This window comes from Microplitis mediator, chromosome 5 (genome assembly GCF_029852145.1).
Source record: "Microplitis mediator isolate UGA2020A chromosome 5, iyMicMedi2.1, whole genome shotgun sequence".
Taxonomy (NCBI): domain Eukaryota; kingdom Metazoa; phylum Arthropoda; class Insecta; order Hymenoptera; family Braconidae; genus Microplitis; species Microplitis mediator.
The window spans coordinates 9482821-9499157 of NC_079973.1; the positions used below are offsets into that span (position 1 = coordinate 9482821).

Below are 16337 nucleotides of genomic sequence, written 5' to 3' on the forward strand. Positions count from 1 at the left end.
AACAAAGAGAAAAATAAAAATAAGAGCATAAATAAAGAATTATTAAATGCACGACCCCCTGTGGATACTCTTAAATCTGACAACTAACTTAGAGTACCTACTTAAGTTATAGATCGATTCAATTCTTGTACACTTTTTCATTGCTATTATTATTATAATCGTTGATTTACTGTATATCGAGTTCACTAACTGCGAGAAATTTAGTGTAGGAAATTATACGCGGATATGAGTAGTTTAAAAGCGGTTTATTAAATGAGATGTCACGGAGATGATATTTGGAATCAATTATTGCTAAGTAATTAATTTTTTTAGCTTTTGATTAAATAACTGGTAAACTATTAATCTGATTAGTTTTCAAATTTGATATCAGATCTAAATCGTTATTAAATTTCCTCATCAGCACAAGACATTTTGATACAACTACAACCAATTTTTAATTCTAATATCTTCTGAATAAATACACATATCTTCAAAAATCTAGCGACAATCAAAAGAGTATATATTGAATTTTTGATCTGAATAAATTTTTTAATCATTTAATAACGAATACTTTTATAAAAAACTAAAAGAATTAAATTTTTTCTTTTACTTTAATAAAACAAAATAATTTTGATCTTTAAAATTTTACACTAAGTAACTTTAAGATCAAATAGCTCCAAAAAATATGTCTGATAAAAATATGACTTTCCAGATTAGTCGACTGACAATTTGATTTTTAATTTAATAAAAACATGTTTGAAAAGATTCATAATGATTCAATTTCTTTGATCAAATAATAATAATTCATGATATATTTAATCAAAATCAAAATAGTATAACACATATATATCTTTGGAATTCACACAATTTTTTTGCTATGAATTAAAAACACTGATTTGCAGTCAATCTTATGCTGTAGATTCATAATAATGTTTTTGAGACCAATTCGAAAAATTTACAATAAAGCCCGAAATTTCAGTGCTTAATTGACAAAAGGGTTATATTACAACTTTGATTTGAAAATTTCAGGGGTGGAACATCTACTATGTTAATACGTTTTAAAATATACATGCACGCGAGGATGATTCAACGAACATTTGGGAGCAACACACACGAGTCTGAATTTAGTAATGACCAACCGATTGTACATCGGTTGCACGTAATTCAATGCTAATGATGGGGTGGCGGTGATGTAAAGCGCTGTGAATATCGTAACGTGTGTTTAATCTTTTGAAAAATATACCTTTATCATAGAATTATCGTATGAATAACAAGTATATGTTTATTATCAATAGTCGTTATTAAGTAAAAAAAAAAAAAGAAATTTTTTGAAAACAAATATATTATTTAATGTTAGTTCAATGAAATTTACTTGGAACCCTCTACTTCACAGTTGGAAATTTTATGTTAAATTTAACACAAATTGCCTGTTCCAAACGGTCAACACAAATTTTTATTAAAACTAACTAATAAACATAAGCTGATAACCTAACCAACCCAAGTATACTGATCTAATCTTAGTACAACTTATGTCAATATTTAATTGTAAATTAATTATAATCCAAGTTCCTTTGCAGACAATGCTGCTAAAATGTTTTGCTTAGTGATAGTGATGAAAAAATGCGCGGGAATCCCGGGTGTGTTTAGTTAAACAACACCAATTTTGTGTTAATTTTCGAATAACAAGAAATGTGTTATATTCCAGATGTTCTGATCATTTAACATAAAAAATCTGTTAAAGCAAAATAACACAAATGGCTTGTGTTGAATTAACATATTTCTGTATTGAATAATCAACACAAAAAATTTAGCCAAATAATTTATTAACACAAATACACAAAATTTCTAACCGTGCAATAGATCGATTGTAACAGATGTTGAATCGTTTTCCATAAGAGTTTTATTCTATTGCTGATTAGCTATGCCATTGACGGCGAGATTTTAAAATATACATTGAAAAAAATATATTAAAAGCAATATAGCTGCGCTTGCACATAAAACATGTGTACTAGTAAATGTAATTTTTCAAATAATAAATTAATTCACGAGATTGACAACATCATCAGTTTAAAACCAAGATTCAACTCTTAAAATTACAAAAGAATGAGATTTAATAATCTCTTATTGTCATCAGCTTGGCTATATCACAGAATGATTTCCTCACGCATACCCAAATTGTAATTTTACTTTTACGGTGAAACGCTATTTTTATTATAATAAATGATAATGATAATAAGTACACGGTTGAGAATAATTCCTATATTTATTCCCGGATGAAAATTAATCCATATATATCAAGATCTTTTCAATGATGGTTCTACTCATAAATCTAAATATAGGAATTATACGCGAGTATCGTGAAACTTATTATTATATTCGATTCAGGAATTTTCGGAACATCTGGTTGAGTTTTATAAATTAAATTGTTATAGGTGTGAGATTTATTAGATGATTCATTTGGGCGATTTTTTTTTTTAATTTGAAATATTAATATAATAAATATTAAATTTAACTATAAAATCACAATATTACTTATATGACATATAAAATTAGAATAAAACTTTCTTTTGTGTATTTCAACAAATATGTAAATAATTACGATTCCATAAAAGACTGATTTTCTTTGTTTATAATTGAGACTAAGGTTCTGTGATAGTCCATTTCAAAAGTATTTTGAGCTAAAATTTTGTGTGCTCGAGCCTTTACCAATTGATCTGTTACACAAATAGAAAAAGTTACGTAGGTAAACGTATACTACTTTCGGTTTTTTTCTAGGCCTAATTATCGGCCATATTTATCCGGTCCATTTTTCGGTCACTTTTGGGCTGTGGAAAAATTAAAATATTGTTTTGGCTTAAAATTTATTACCCAAGTACTTTAAGATGTAAGATAATAGATATGTATAAGTAAAAAGGAAGAAAAGTGGGAATATAAAATTATAGTGATGTCTCTAAAAGAAAAAGTATTACTAGAACTTCAATATTACGAGTAATAGAAAGTTTTACATGACTAGTTATGATAAATAATAATTGTTTTTTTCAATAATAAACTTCATATTGGATTTCCTCATCGAATGCTTCCAAAATTAAATTTTTTGTTTTTATTTATTATATTTTAAATAAATATAAAAATTTAATTTCAGGTTCTTTCTTATTTATACATTTATCAAGATGATTAATTATTTTTAACATAAATTTCATAGATCATTTTGACATTTTAAAGAAGTAGTGTACAAATAAACATGAGGTCATATCTATTGTATAATTGTCGACGCACATGCTATATATAAGATGTTATGTACTGAAAACTAAAATATAGTGGATGGATTTACAATTTGAAAAAAACAAAATAAATAAATAAAATTATTCTTTTAATAAAATTTATTCGTAGTTTATGATTTGCATATTAAAATAAACAACTTTTTTTACGACTTTATGAAATGGATTTTTTGTTTTTCTTATATTTTAATATTTAGTTCAGCGTCTATATAAATATAACTTTACAAAAATATTTATTTTCTGCAATATACCTATATATATTTTGCATCTATAGATATTAATTTTTAAAGAAGATGAAAGAAGACATATGTGAAATCATCTTTATTCAAGACACTGAAGGCAGGTCAAAGATGCGTCATGATAAAAAAAAAAAATAATAATACAAGAAATGTAAGATGAAACCTAAGAAGAATAGAAATCGTGCTGAGCTTTTATTCTGCACAGGAAGTTAGCAATTAAAAAGGCCACTTCGTGACCTTATCACTTCACTCGTTTGCTCGTTTTTATGAGTAATAAATTTTCACAAGGAAAAATATATAAGTTAAGAAATCGTAATAATCATGAAAACGTGCTTATTTTGTGATTTGAAAATTTTATTCTCTTGTCAAGGTTTGAGTCCCATCATTATTATGAAAATGATTAGAGAAAAAGTTAAGATGAGTCAAGAAAGAAGATTATATTATCAGAATTATTACAAGTTGAACGTTCACATCTAAGTTGACCAGACTATGGACGACCTATAGTACATTTAATATTGCAGCAGAATTTTTCAATACAATATTTAATAAAAGCAAATCAATCTTCAAAGTATTGCAGGAATTATTAAATTTAATTCGTTATGTAATTGTTTTTCACAATAAAAAATTTTTATTTATTGATTAGACATAAAAATCCCTACATTAAATTCATACTTAGATTTTCCCAACCGTTATTCCGTGAACTAAACTCAAACTATCAGGCATCAGATTATTCGGGGTCGGCGATGAGAAATAAAGCGTTAAATTTGGTAAACCGCACCCCTGATATATACACGACTTCAATCCCCTCAATATATTCTTTTCATTCAAAATATATATATAAACTGCATTGATTTTTTCAAGGTTGAATTTTTTTCAATACTATTTTTTGCCATAAAAAGTAAATTTTAAATACAACCCTGAAAGTGAGTTGATACAATCCAAATGTTTCCTATCGATTATTCAATTCAATTTTTTTTTTGTTTTTTTTTTTAACAATTTATAAATAAATTTTATTCGACTGTTCTGTAAATGCTATAGTTATGTCATCAATATTCCTCATATAAATTTACACTGTTAAAAATTCCGAGTCCGCAGTGTGCTGAGAATGATTTGATGTAAAAATTTTTTACGCCGACGGCGTAAAAATTACACGACGCACGGTGTTAAATTTTTGGCTGTGAAAATTCGAACGATCGCACCACCAACGGTGTAAATGTTACTTTGATAGATACAATAAAAATAAGTTCTCATTTAGGAGAGATAATAATAGTTGTTGGGTTACTTTTAACTATAGATTATACGATCACACAATGTATGAGTTTTGAACTAATAACGAGGAACTGTATAAAAGATAGCACTCACACTGTGTTAAAAGTACACCGCTTGAAGTTTTACACTAATAAAATTTCACACCGAAGACATTGTGTAAAGTCCTCGGGGACCATTTTCACACCAAAATTTTTTTACTTATTTATCTTATTTTGTTTTTGTTGAATTCAATTTTCTATTTTAAATCGTCGAATTTTGTAACTACCGAACCATTAATACTTCTGGTTAATAAAGACTTAAATCTCCACATGGCTCTAAATAATTTTTGTTGAAAAAATAGACAATAACACGTGTTATTGGGAAGCATACATTTAAGCGTAATTCATTCTGATCAATGAAATCATAAAAAATATTAAAAGAATCTATCAATAATAAACTTTAACTATAAATACCGAACATTAGAATTTTATCAAAAATCAAACATTTTTTTTACGTGAAACAAATCTCACTATAAATCAGAAAAAATAATTTACCATATATAAAAAAATTTTTTCTAAATATTTTTTATCTTTACTTCAAAGCCGTTAATAAAAGGAACAATAAAAAAATGATCACTTATGCAAATAAAAAATATAAAAGAATATGAAAATTAAACAAATCGTTTGTTAAATTTTTTTTTTCAGCGTTCTTGTATTCACTTGCAGCAACACGTCATGAGATATAATCCCTGATGATCGGTAATCTGATGATAATCCTCAAACGATTGTTGTGTTACTTGTCGGGGCATTTTCGAAGAGGGGTCACAGATTGAGTATAATATTGTATTGTAAATGTACACATAAATGCACCGTCGCGATTCTGTATGCACTACACTAGTTATGTACACCTATATTTGGATTTGGATTTGAGCACGTTTTATCATCCCCCGAGCGATCTCTCTATACATAACAAATACAACAGAGAAGAGACTTGGAAATGTTTTTGTTTGTATATTTATGTATAGATCTATAGATGTATAGGAAAAGAGAGAGCGAGAGAGAAAGTGAAAGAGAGAATTTAAAAAAAGAACAAGAAGGAAACGAACATTCCGACCCAGTGATTTAGTGGTCAAGGAAGGCCATAAGCTTTCTGAGGGGTGACACGCATGATTTCTCTACCACGTGGGCGGAACACAGATCACATTAATGTAGGGAAATCTTCCATTACAAGTGTTAGCACGTTGACATCGATGGACGTGATGTGTCACTAAACCAATTTTCATTATGAAATCATCTATATACGTTGCTGTATTAATTTTTAAAAGTCAAGTATTTTTAGTAGTAAAATATTTTCCTGATTCGAGACACTATTTGTTGATGATCAATGAAATTCAATATTTTGATCTCAAAAATTTTTCAACGTTTTCCGGGTCAAATAAATAAGTTAAATTTGTCTTTTTTGACTTGAATTTAAGTCATCTAAGCCAAAACCGGCAAATTTGACTTAGATAGCTACTAAATAGGTCAATTTAACCAAAAGCAAGTCAAATCGAATGATTTTTTTATTCATATTTGACTTACTTCTGACTAACTTGACCTACTGAGTATCTATTTAAATCACAAAAAGTCAAAGTTGCCTTGGTTTTGTCTTAGTTAACTTAAATTTTTCAGAAAAATTAAATTTTTCACTATTTTGACCCAGGTTATTTAAGGAAATTTTGTCAACACGAAAGCATTAAATGAGCCCAAGGAAATATTTTAAGCACAAAGATAATATTTTTTTGATTTAAATTTGGTCTAAAAAGCAAGACTCGACCCCGGTAAAAATATTTGGCCGAAAATACCTCGGAACAGGTCGATAAATTGAGTCGGTCTATTTTCGTTTTTGTAGACTTAATTATCGGCCATTAATCGACCTAGCCAGTTTTCAATTTTGTGTTTACTCTCTGGGCTTTTTGTCGACCTATTCGCCAAGTTTAAACAAATGAAATATCGACTACTGTATTTCCGATAATAATTTTTGCTTTACCACAAAGAATTTAAAAATTTTCAAACTTCTGTACTATAACTTTTTGAAATTATTTTTTTTATTTTCTTTTATTTATTCTACATTACTAAAGTTGTTTGTCGACTCAAATAATCTATTGAGAAAATTAATAAAAAAGTATTCTTGCAGGTAAAAATAGGTAGAGCCTCACTTTTAGACCTTTTTGATCAGACTAACACTCAAGTTCATTATCAATATTAAAATTGATATTTTTTTATGATCACGCCTTGCATTAAAATCTTCAATAGCTTAAAAAAATAAAAAACTCAGCCAGATGGCTGATTCAATTTCTAATCTGAACGTCAAGGGGCAGTAGAGTAAGGAGCGTTGAATCTTGTCTGCTTTTATTAAACTTGATTTAATATTAAGTCGTCTGTTCTTGATTAATCTCCAGCATAACTGTAGGTATAGTATCTTATGACGTAGTTTTGACTCGTGCTGATTCTTAACTTTTTTATCTCACTCTTTATTTTTTTTACACAACGATATCTCTATCGACTAAATTGTAGAGAGTTTTAATTACATATAATATTTTAAAACTTCTACTTTGTTATTATATGTATCAGGTTTTGAAAAAGAAAAAAAATATTCATTTGTAAGTGTATATTTAAGTGAATGTAATTTTAATCTTAAGTACACTTTCAATTTGAAAACATATGCGGTTATTATAAATAAAAAAAGTTTAAATATATTATTGTCTTTTGTTTACAAGATAGGAATGAATTCATTTGTAAATATAAACCGCAGATAAGTTATGATCTACCGGCTTATCTTCCCTGCAGAAGTAAAATAAAAAAAATAAAGTAAGTAGTAGACACGAAAAACGGTTAACTTGTTCTAAGAACAATAATAATAGCAGAGCAAAGCAGAATCAATGAAAAAAAAGTTGATATCATTATAAAAAAAAAAAATCGGATTTGTATTTTGTTTGTAGACAATTTCGGACAATAATTCCTGTTTGGTAGAACAGCATTCGAAAAAATGAAATGTGGACATATAAAATTAATAATTTGTATACTTTTTCATTAACTGAAATAAAGTACTAAATGTCAAAGAATGGAGCAGTGACCAGAAATGGTACTTCTACTCTATAAATGAAATATTTATTAAAAATCGACTAATTTTGAAAATCTCTATGAAATATAACATCTATACTTAAATATCTCTATAAACTATGACCTCTAAAAATGAATACATTTTACCACGTGCTCATAATGACGGATAAATTTATGTTTCAATAATAATGACAATTGTTGGAGTGAATGATACACTACCCGCCAGGAATTATTTTCCGATATCGTACGTAAAACAATATAATATAAATTATCAAGAGATTACGAATTGGAATCGTTCAATTCAATATATACATATATAAATGTTTCCATATATTTATAAATTCTAAATGTATTCACAGAAGCTTCATACGTCACTGTCACAAGAATCACGATGTGAAAATTTAATTACATACTGAATTAAAAGTTCAATACTCTTTTGTTTTAAGATTCATTCGGTAATAATTCATTCTCGTTTTTTTTTTAAATATTGTAATTTATAAACAGTTGTTAATAGTCAAAAGTATGTCCGAATGATCATGATAATTCTTTTTAAATAACTCTTTAAATATGTAATTTCATACTTGAATCAACATGACAACCGACAATAACAAGTTGGTAACCCAAGCGTAAGTCCATGATTTTTGATAATCAATTGCGTGATAGAGAATCCGTTTACGTATTCACAGTAGCACCATTCACTTCACTCAATAACACAAAAAAAAAAAAAAAAGAAAGAGAGAGAGAGAGAGAAAAAGATAGTAATGCTATGTTTAATATTAGCGGGCACTTGAGAACATGCGAATCGTGGAATGAAAGGCGGAGAAACGAAAAAAAAATTCAAGAGAAGAGCAGGAAGACGATCGTGAGACGGAAGTACGGCCAGATGGAGGATTCTCTGGAGTACGATTATATACGAGCATATATAACCACTTGTTCATTCTAAATGTATAAATATATATATAAAAAGTAAAATACCCGTGATACAGTAAATCAATTTAGTTTTACATGTCGGTGGAATATTTAAGAAATAATAATATAGACCAGCTAAGATATTATAAATCATTTTTGAGACTGAGTTAGGACAAACATTCTTAAATTATATACTGATGTTGGAAAAAAAATTGCGATAACCAGCTATCCCTGCGAGTCAGACCAAAAACTTTATTTACCCATAAGTTTTTATTATTATGAATATGTCTGGGAGATCATTGGGTTTAAAAATACTTTTCTTCTTATATGAATTTTAAGAAGACAAGAATGTTCTTAAAAATAAAAATTACGTAAAAATAACTACATATTTTTTAAATTTTCCATTCATTATATTTCTTCAAAAGATTGAACGATAATCGTTTTCAATTGATCTTATATAATTTAAAATGAGATCTAGACCTTGAGAACCTTATTCGATTGCTATACGTGACCCATTCAAATTTGCTTGAAAATGGATTTTATGAATTTAGATTTTCTGATCAGATCAAGAATATAGTATGTCAAATTTTATTTTATAATGACTTAAAATCCACTGTCTAAAAAATTCATAAAAGAATCTATACGGAAAACATCATCGGAATCTATGGATCCAAATGAATTTCTGTGGAAATCCATGGAAAAGTATGAGATCCTATACTGCCATGCTTAGATAAAAGGCAGTAATTGCTTTGCACCCTGTAACCATTTTGATCGCAAGTCGACGGAAATCTACAACCGAAATAAGATGTCAAGTTGACTGCAAATAGTTAACGGTAACTTGTAGTCAATTTGGACGTAAAATTTTGCTCATTCAAGTTTTTTTTCGTAACTTTCTATCAGATTTTTTATGAAAAAGTGTGACTATCAGGGTGAAACAGGTATAATCTGAAAAACAGTTGAGTCTGTGGACCAACTCTTAAATTTCCCGCTCAGAAAACTCGATAATGCAATTATTTTTTAATTTTTTTAATTGTCGAGCTTGGACAAAACGAAATACATTTCGCTAAACAAAAGTAACTTTAGTCCATTTTGACTAAAATTCGAGACACAATTAATGTAACGGGACTTAAGTCCACCTCCACCGACCGAAGGCCGATACCTTGCCCTTTTAGGCATACTCGCGTACAAATTTGAGACTCATTGGTCGAACTGTTTAGAAGTTTCACAACAAAACCAAAAATATACTTTTTTTTTTATTTTTAAGTTTTAATGAACCTTTTCGATCGCCACAAAAAACATTCAAATCGGTTTATTTTTTCGAATCGCACAAAAATACACACTCAGACATCATTCTAAAAATCGTCAGGATAGCTTTCTAGGACCTTAAAATGCCGACATTTGATTAAAACTCGATTTTCAAAAATCAAATCGAAACCCATAACTTGCCTTTTTTTGAAAATTTATAATTTTCATAGCGGGAAGTTAATAAAAAGCTTGAATTTATTATATTGTATAAAAATTAAAAATGTTATATCTACCGCTTCTTTGAGAGTGAATAAGACTCCTTTGAAGTGGTACCAAACCTCATCCGCATTTTACGGTAACGATTTGTTCGCTTCCTCGCGATTCCACCTTCTAACACTGGCATCCAAATTAACAGAATAAACAATTTTCACTCAACTATTACAACTTTCGATGCCACTATTAACCATAAGACTTATTTGAGTAACATTAAATTTTCATTAATAAAAATTAAACACACAATAAAATTGAAAAAGTCACTCTGATTATAAACAAACAGTTATTTTCATTGCACTTTAAAACTTGTAAAAGAAATGAATGTGTCATATTGTTACTTGTTTTGAATTCAAAATAATAATTCCATGGAACTATATTGGAAAGAAAAAATAAAACTTGAGCCAAAATTTACCAAAGTTTTGACACATAAAAATGACTGACGGTACTATTTTTAAACTGACAATAAATTGATTAACAGAAGAGGTCACACACGAGTTACGACTTGGCTTAGCTTGTCAGTTACAAGATGAATGAATGAATGAATGAATGAAGAAAAAGAAAAAAAAAGTAAATAACCAAGTGCTAGAGCGTAGGCAACGACTAAATAAAAAGAATGGAACGTAAAAGTACACGAGATAAAATGTGGCAGAGAATCTAAAGCGTGTGTGCTTGCACGGACTGACAAAACGAATATGAAACTAAATGTACAGTATGGGTCGCTGGTTGGATTGGGACCGAGGGGCTAGGAAGGGCATTATGACGTGTAGTGGAGTACATTGGGATAGCGACACCAAAACCTCAGTGGAGAGGGTAAAAATGATGAGGGGTGGGATGCATGAAACGGAATATATATATGTACAAGAATGAACATAATACTACAGTGCATCCCCCGTGAATTTTGACCCCACGCATTTAAGTTGCGTGAGTATATCTGTTATATGAGATGCAAAAAAAAAAGATGGGATGATTGTAAAAGAAGGGGCGAAGTGAGAGGTAGGAAAATAAAACGATCGTAGGCTGGGTGACAAGTTACTTCAAACCTCAACAGTAATTATGTATCTTGTCTTACACACTCGCGATAAATTTAAATACCAATTTTTATATTTCATGAATATTTATAATCTATTAATTTACTTAGTTATTTTTAGAATATATATACATATATGAATTTAGTTATAGTTTTCGATTATATGTAATGGTTATATTTATCATGATCTCTGTCGTGAAATTTGTAAAAAGGGACTAATTTCGTGATAGATTTGAATACCTCTAGTTTAACAATAATTATTATTTTCATCTTGTAAAATTAGTTACTAATTGAGTTGAATTTTTGGAGGAATAACGACAAAATTTTTCGTATTATAAGCGACACATTTTATTGAACAACATGCCAATGTTAGCTACTAACGTTTATTTCATATGCAGCTTCTAATGTTAATTCAAGAAAACAAATATAATTAGACAGATAACTGATATATATATTGATAGTTATTCATTTAAAATAATAAAAAAATTTTGAATTATAATAGAGTTGATGGTCTTGACTATTCAACAAGTGAATAGAGGTTAGATCACGGTCCATAGTCGAGGTTACCATAATTGGATTTCGATAGAGTGACGGTGAAAGTGCAATAAGTCTCTTGACAGAGCATGTATACATTCAATTTAAATGGTTATGTGGTAAATAAGAAATCAAGAGAGATATAGAGAAATATAAATGTTGTACGTAAGCTTCTATCTAATAACCATAAGAACAATTTAGTTTGTAAGTTTAAAATTTAATTTATCGTTTGATTTCTGTCTTTATCTAAAAAAAAATTTTCATTTTATTCTTGAAACGCTCGTTGCTTTAAATTATTCCATGTGGCCTCACTGTTGATTGATAACGACAAACACGAAAAAAATTACAATTGCATTCAGAACTTGAGCATTGCATGTACAATTGCGAGATTATAAATTCATTATATTTTGTACTCATAATGAAAGTTTAGCATTCACAAATGTATTTGCGACATGCACATTAGATTTATGTTCATACTGTTTCAATTAATTCAATTCAAAAAACGTTTGTGACATCGGTTAAACAAAATTTTTTTATTACTAAAGCAAATTCTCATTAAATATCATGTACGTATAATCTTCATATTATTATGTGGAGTTATTTATTAAATTGCCAACTAATATCAGGATAACAAATAATAAAATAAAGATTTCACACGTAATTATATATTACAAACTGTCCATCTTTGACTTAATGTATATAAAAGTGTCTAAACTTAACATGTACATGACTATTAACTATTTCCATTAAAAAAAGTCGAATTCCATTAACTCGAAACTTCCCCTCAATCTCGACCCCCATTACGAGCTACGCTCACTGCAAATCCAAGTGTTTTGTTTTAAAACACTTTAAGCGTTTAAATACTTGTAGTCACTTACTAAACACTTTTTAGTGTTTAAAGTGTAGTAAACACTTTAAACGTTTAATTTTAACACACATAAAGTGTTTTAGATAATAAGGCACTTAAAGTGTTTAGGCATTAATACACACTTTAAGTGTTTAGTGTCATTAATTAATAATATAAATATTTTTAAAATAAAAATAATAATTTTTCCATTGAAGTACAATCAATTGAATTTTTATAATAATATTTCTAATATTAAAAATAATAGTTGCCTTTGAATAAAAATCGTTATTGATTGTTGTCATATCCTGGAATAATATTCTTATCATCAGAAGATTCAGATAATTATTGCATCACACATTCAGCATAAAAGAAAAAATGGAATTTAGTATAAATTAAAAATATATTTGTATTTTTGTCCAAAAAAAAAAGCTCTAAAAAATGTTTACACTTGAAAAAAATTAGAAACCATAGAAGTAACTTTAAAATAACTGGTTATTTATTGAGTTATAAAAATCATTCAGAATCTGAAAATATACAGTATAATACAAATAATTAATTACAATAATATAATAAAAGAACTAGAAAAAGATCGTCAACACATTTAATAAAAATTAGTTAAAATTTGAAAAATTAAATAAATAAATATTCATTTTCTTCCATTAAGTGTAACATAAATTTTATAATATCGTTCGAATGTTATTTTTAAATTATGTCCATATTACTGCCATAGCATCTTCCAATTGTGACAGTCCTTACAAATTTCCGCATTTGTTTTATCCATCTTAAGAACTGGAATAGAGATTGAATAGTACCATTAATAGTCATAAAATCTACAATAACAGAATCTTAGGTTGATGAGCAAATTTTATTGTAGAGAAATTAATATTAAAAATTAATAATTTAATTAAATATTTAATTTTCATTATTATTTAATATTTAATTATTTATAAAAAATATTAAATTTGGAGAATAGTCAATATATATTATATATGTACTTTATACAAAATATTATTAGATTATTAATTTTAAATATTTATTATTTTAATTTAATATTCGATTGTAATTTTTATCACAAATTTTGTGTTAAATTCATTGATTTATTTTTAAAATATTTATTTATTTTTCCTTAATTGTACAACGTTACGTTTTTTACAGGTTATATCTTACGTATATTTGAATATATTTTTATAATTTTTATATTTATTTTTCAAATATTAAATAATCAATAATAAATATTTTAAATTAATAATTTAATAATATTTAGTAGAAATTAGATTAAATAATACTATAATAATTTATATCAATAAATAATACATACGGATAGTTAACCTTAATTATGTTGGAACACTTGAAAAAGTATATAAGCACAATTTTCTTCACTAATATTTACAAATAAGTAGTAAATAATATTTATCAAAATGTTCAATTTAAATCACTATAGTGATTCAGTATACTGAATATAATTATTAAGCACATATACAATTCGCACTTTTAAAACACGTGTTGTGTATGTAGCATCTTCAACATTTAGTTTTTGTGTAAACCCTGTGCGCGCGCATCGTAAAGATGCGGATCATACATTAACATATATGATAGTACATTTAGTAATGTATGGCCTAAGATTAAAATGAAAATAACTAGAAAACAATGCAGAATTCGAATGAACTTTATTTAAACTAATTTGTAGGAAATAAAATTGTCTATAAAAAAGATCCTATAACATTTTTTGATAAGTCTGATAGTTTTGCTGGAAAAGTAAAAAGATCTGAAAATTTATTATAGATTTGACTTCCAGCTCCGATAATTTTCGAATGGATGGATTTATCAAAAAATGATAAGAGACCTTTTTTGTAGAGCGTTCAATTCTCTACAATAATATGCTATGGACTTATTCATATGACGTGCGAATGCCGAGCTAGAAAAATAAAAAAAAATAAAATTTTTTTCCCATGTTAACTTTGAAGATATAAAAAATGTATTAGTTCAAGAATATCTCTATCGTCGTTTAAAATTAAAAATTTAACATTTATTTTAATAATAAATTAAGATCGTTTAGAATTCATTGGATGATATGAACCGAGTTCAATCATTTGTAAAATATTATTTTTAATACAAAAAAATACGTTTTGATACATCTATATCGTAATGCATAAATATATTTGAAAATTATTACACTTTTATATTTTGAAATTGTTATTTGTATCATTTGTCGATTGACAAAATTGGTAGAATTTTTTTAAACTGTTTAAGAAATTTAAGCGTTTTATAATATACATGTTTTTTAGATTAAACGTTTTTTCTGAAAAAGTGTTTAATTCCGGTATATCTGTTTTAATTTAAAACACTCGATGTTTTTTTAAACGTTTAATGTAACAGTAAGCGCTTTATAATAAAACACATAGAAGTGTTTTTTTCTTTAAACGGATAAAACGTTTTCGGATTAAACACCTAAGTGTGTTACGCGAACCTTTAAAACACTTGTAATGACTTATGCGATTGTTTAAACGTTTATACCGTTTTACTTCTAAGCGCTTAAGTTGCAGAAAACACTAACGTGTTTTATTTTAACACACTAAGTTAAACACTTGGATTTGCAGTGTGTGTATTTTTAAATATGAATCATTTATGTAGATGTAAGGGCGCATGCGTGTATTTCAATCTTTAAAGGAGAAGGAGCATTCGATAAATCGGAATTTCCAGGAAATTTCCGCTCCTCTGTAGACTGGACTAATTGTCCAAATTAATGGAATTTTACTGTAATATTATTTTAACGAAGTGGAAAATCAAATTCCTATAATGATAGATTTTGATATATTGTATACTATAATTATAATATGTGAAAAAATAAAAAATAATATATTAAGTAGCAAGGGTTTGAAAAAGACGATTTCAGGCAAGGATACGGTTAAAATGTCTTGTTTTATCACGTGCCATACACGATTGCTTTGGTAATAATCTGCATTGATATACTTATTTGAACTTGAATGTTTGAAACTAGTCGAAACGTGACAATTCAAGACCAATAACGCATGTAGAAACTCGATTTAGTTGATTATAGTTGAACTTGCAAGAGAAAACAATTCGGGTATTCCCGGTTTTATAGTAAAATGTTCGTATTCAGTGCTACTTAATTATGCAATTATATTATAAAAATATATGACGATTCTGAAGTTTACAATAAATTAATGCAATTCTGACAAGACTGAAATTGTCAGAAACCAATTTAGCTCCAAAAATCAGAGGTTTTCTTCTCTAGGAACGAAGCTGATGATTTTCAACCTGCTAATAAATCGCATTGATCAGAAATTGGATTGTTTCGACTGGTTGAACGGGCATCGAAACGAGTATGTATATTAATAAGATCTTCGAGCTCGAAGAACTCGTAAACAGCGACACGTTGTATACAAGAATCTATAGCCCCCCGGCAATAGTCCACAGGGTAGTAATCGTTTATGCTTATTTTTTGTAATATAAATTGAATATTTATTAGATCCGATTATTAAGAAGTGAAATAAAATTTAGAAAAAAAAAAAAAAATATAGAAACATAGTGAATAAATAGTAAAATTTATGAAATATTTAATCCGATGATTCATAGATGCGTAATAAAGAGTAATTTCCAAAGCCGAGTATGGGTGATCAGGGATTTGTAAGGGGG

At 27.5% G+C, this 16337-nt stretch overlaps 1 protein-coding gene across 4 annotated transcripts in view; it reads right to left on the bottom strand.

Moving 5' to 3' along the window:
* LOC130667409 (rap1 GTPase-activating protein 1-like) overlaps positions 1-16337 on the bottom strand; it is a 91409-nt gene that overhangs the window by 44559 nt on the left and 30513 nt on the right. The window contains exon 1 of one of the 4 annotated variants that reach the window (XM_057468947.1): positions 10293-10902. The exons of the other annotated variants lie outside the window; for them this stretch is intronic. Coding sequence (XP_057324930.1) covers positions 10293-10402 — 110 coding nt within the window. The 5' untranslated portion in view covers positions 10403-10902. Of the gene's footprint in view, positions 1-10292; positions 10903-16337 lie in introns of those variants that run through there. 4 annotated transcript variants of the gene reach the window in all.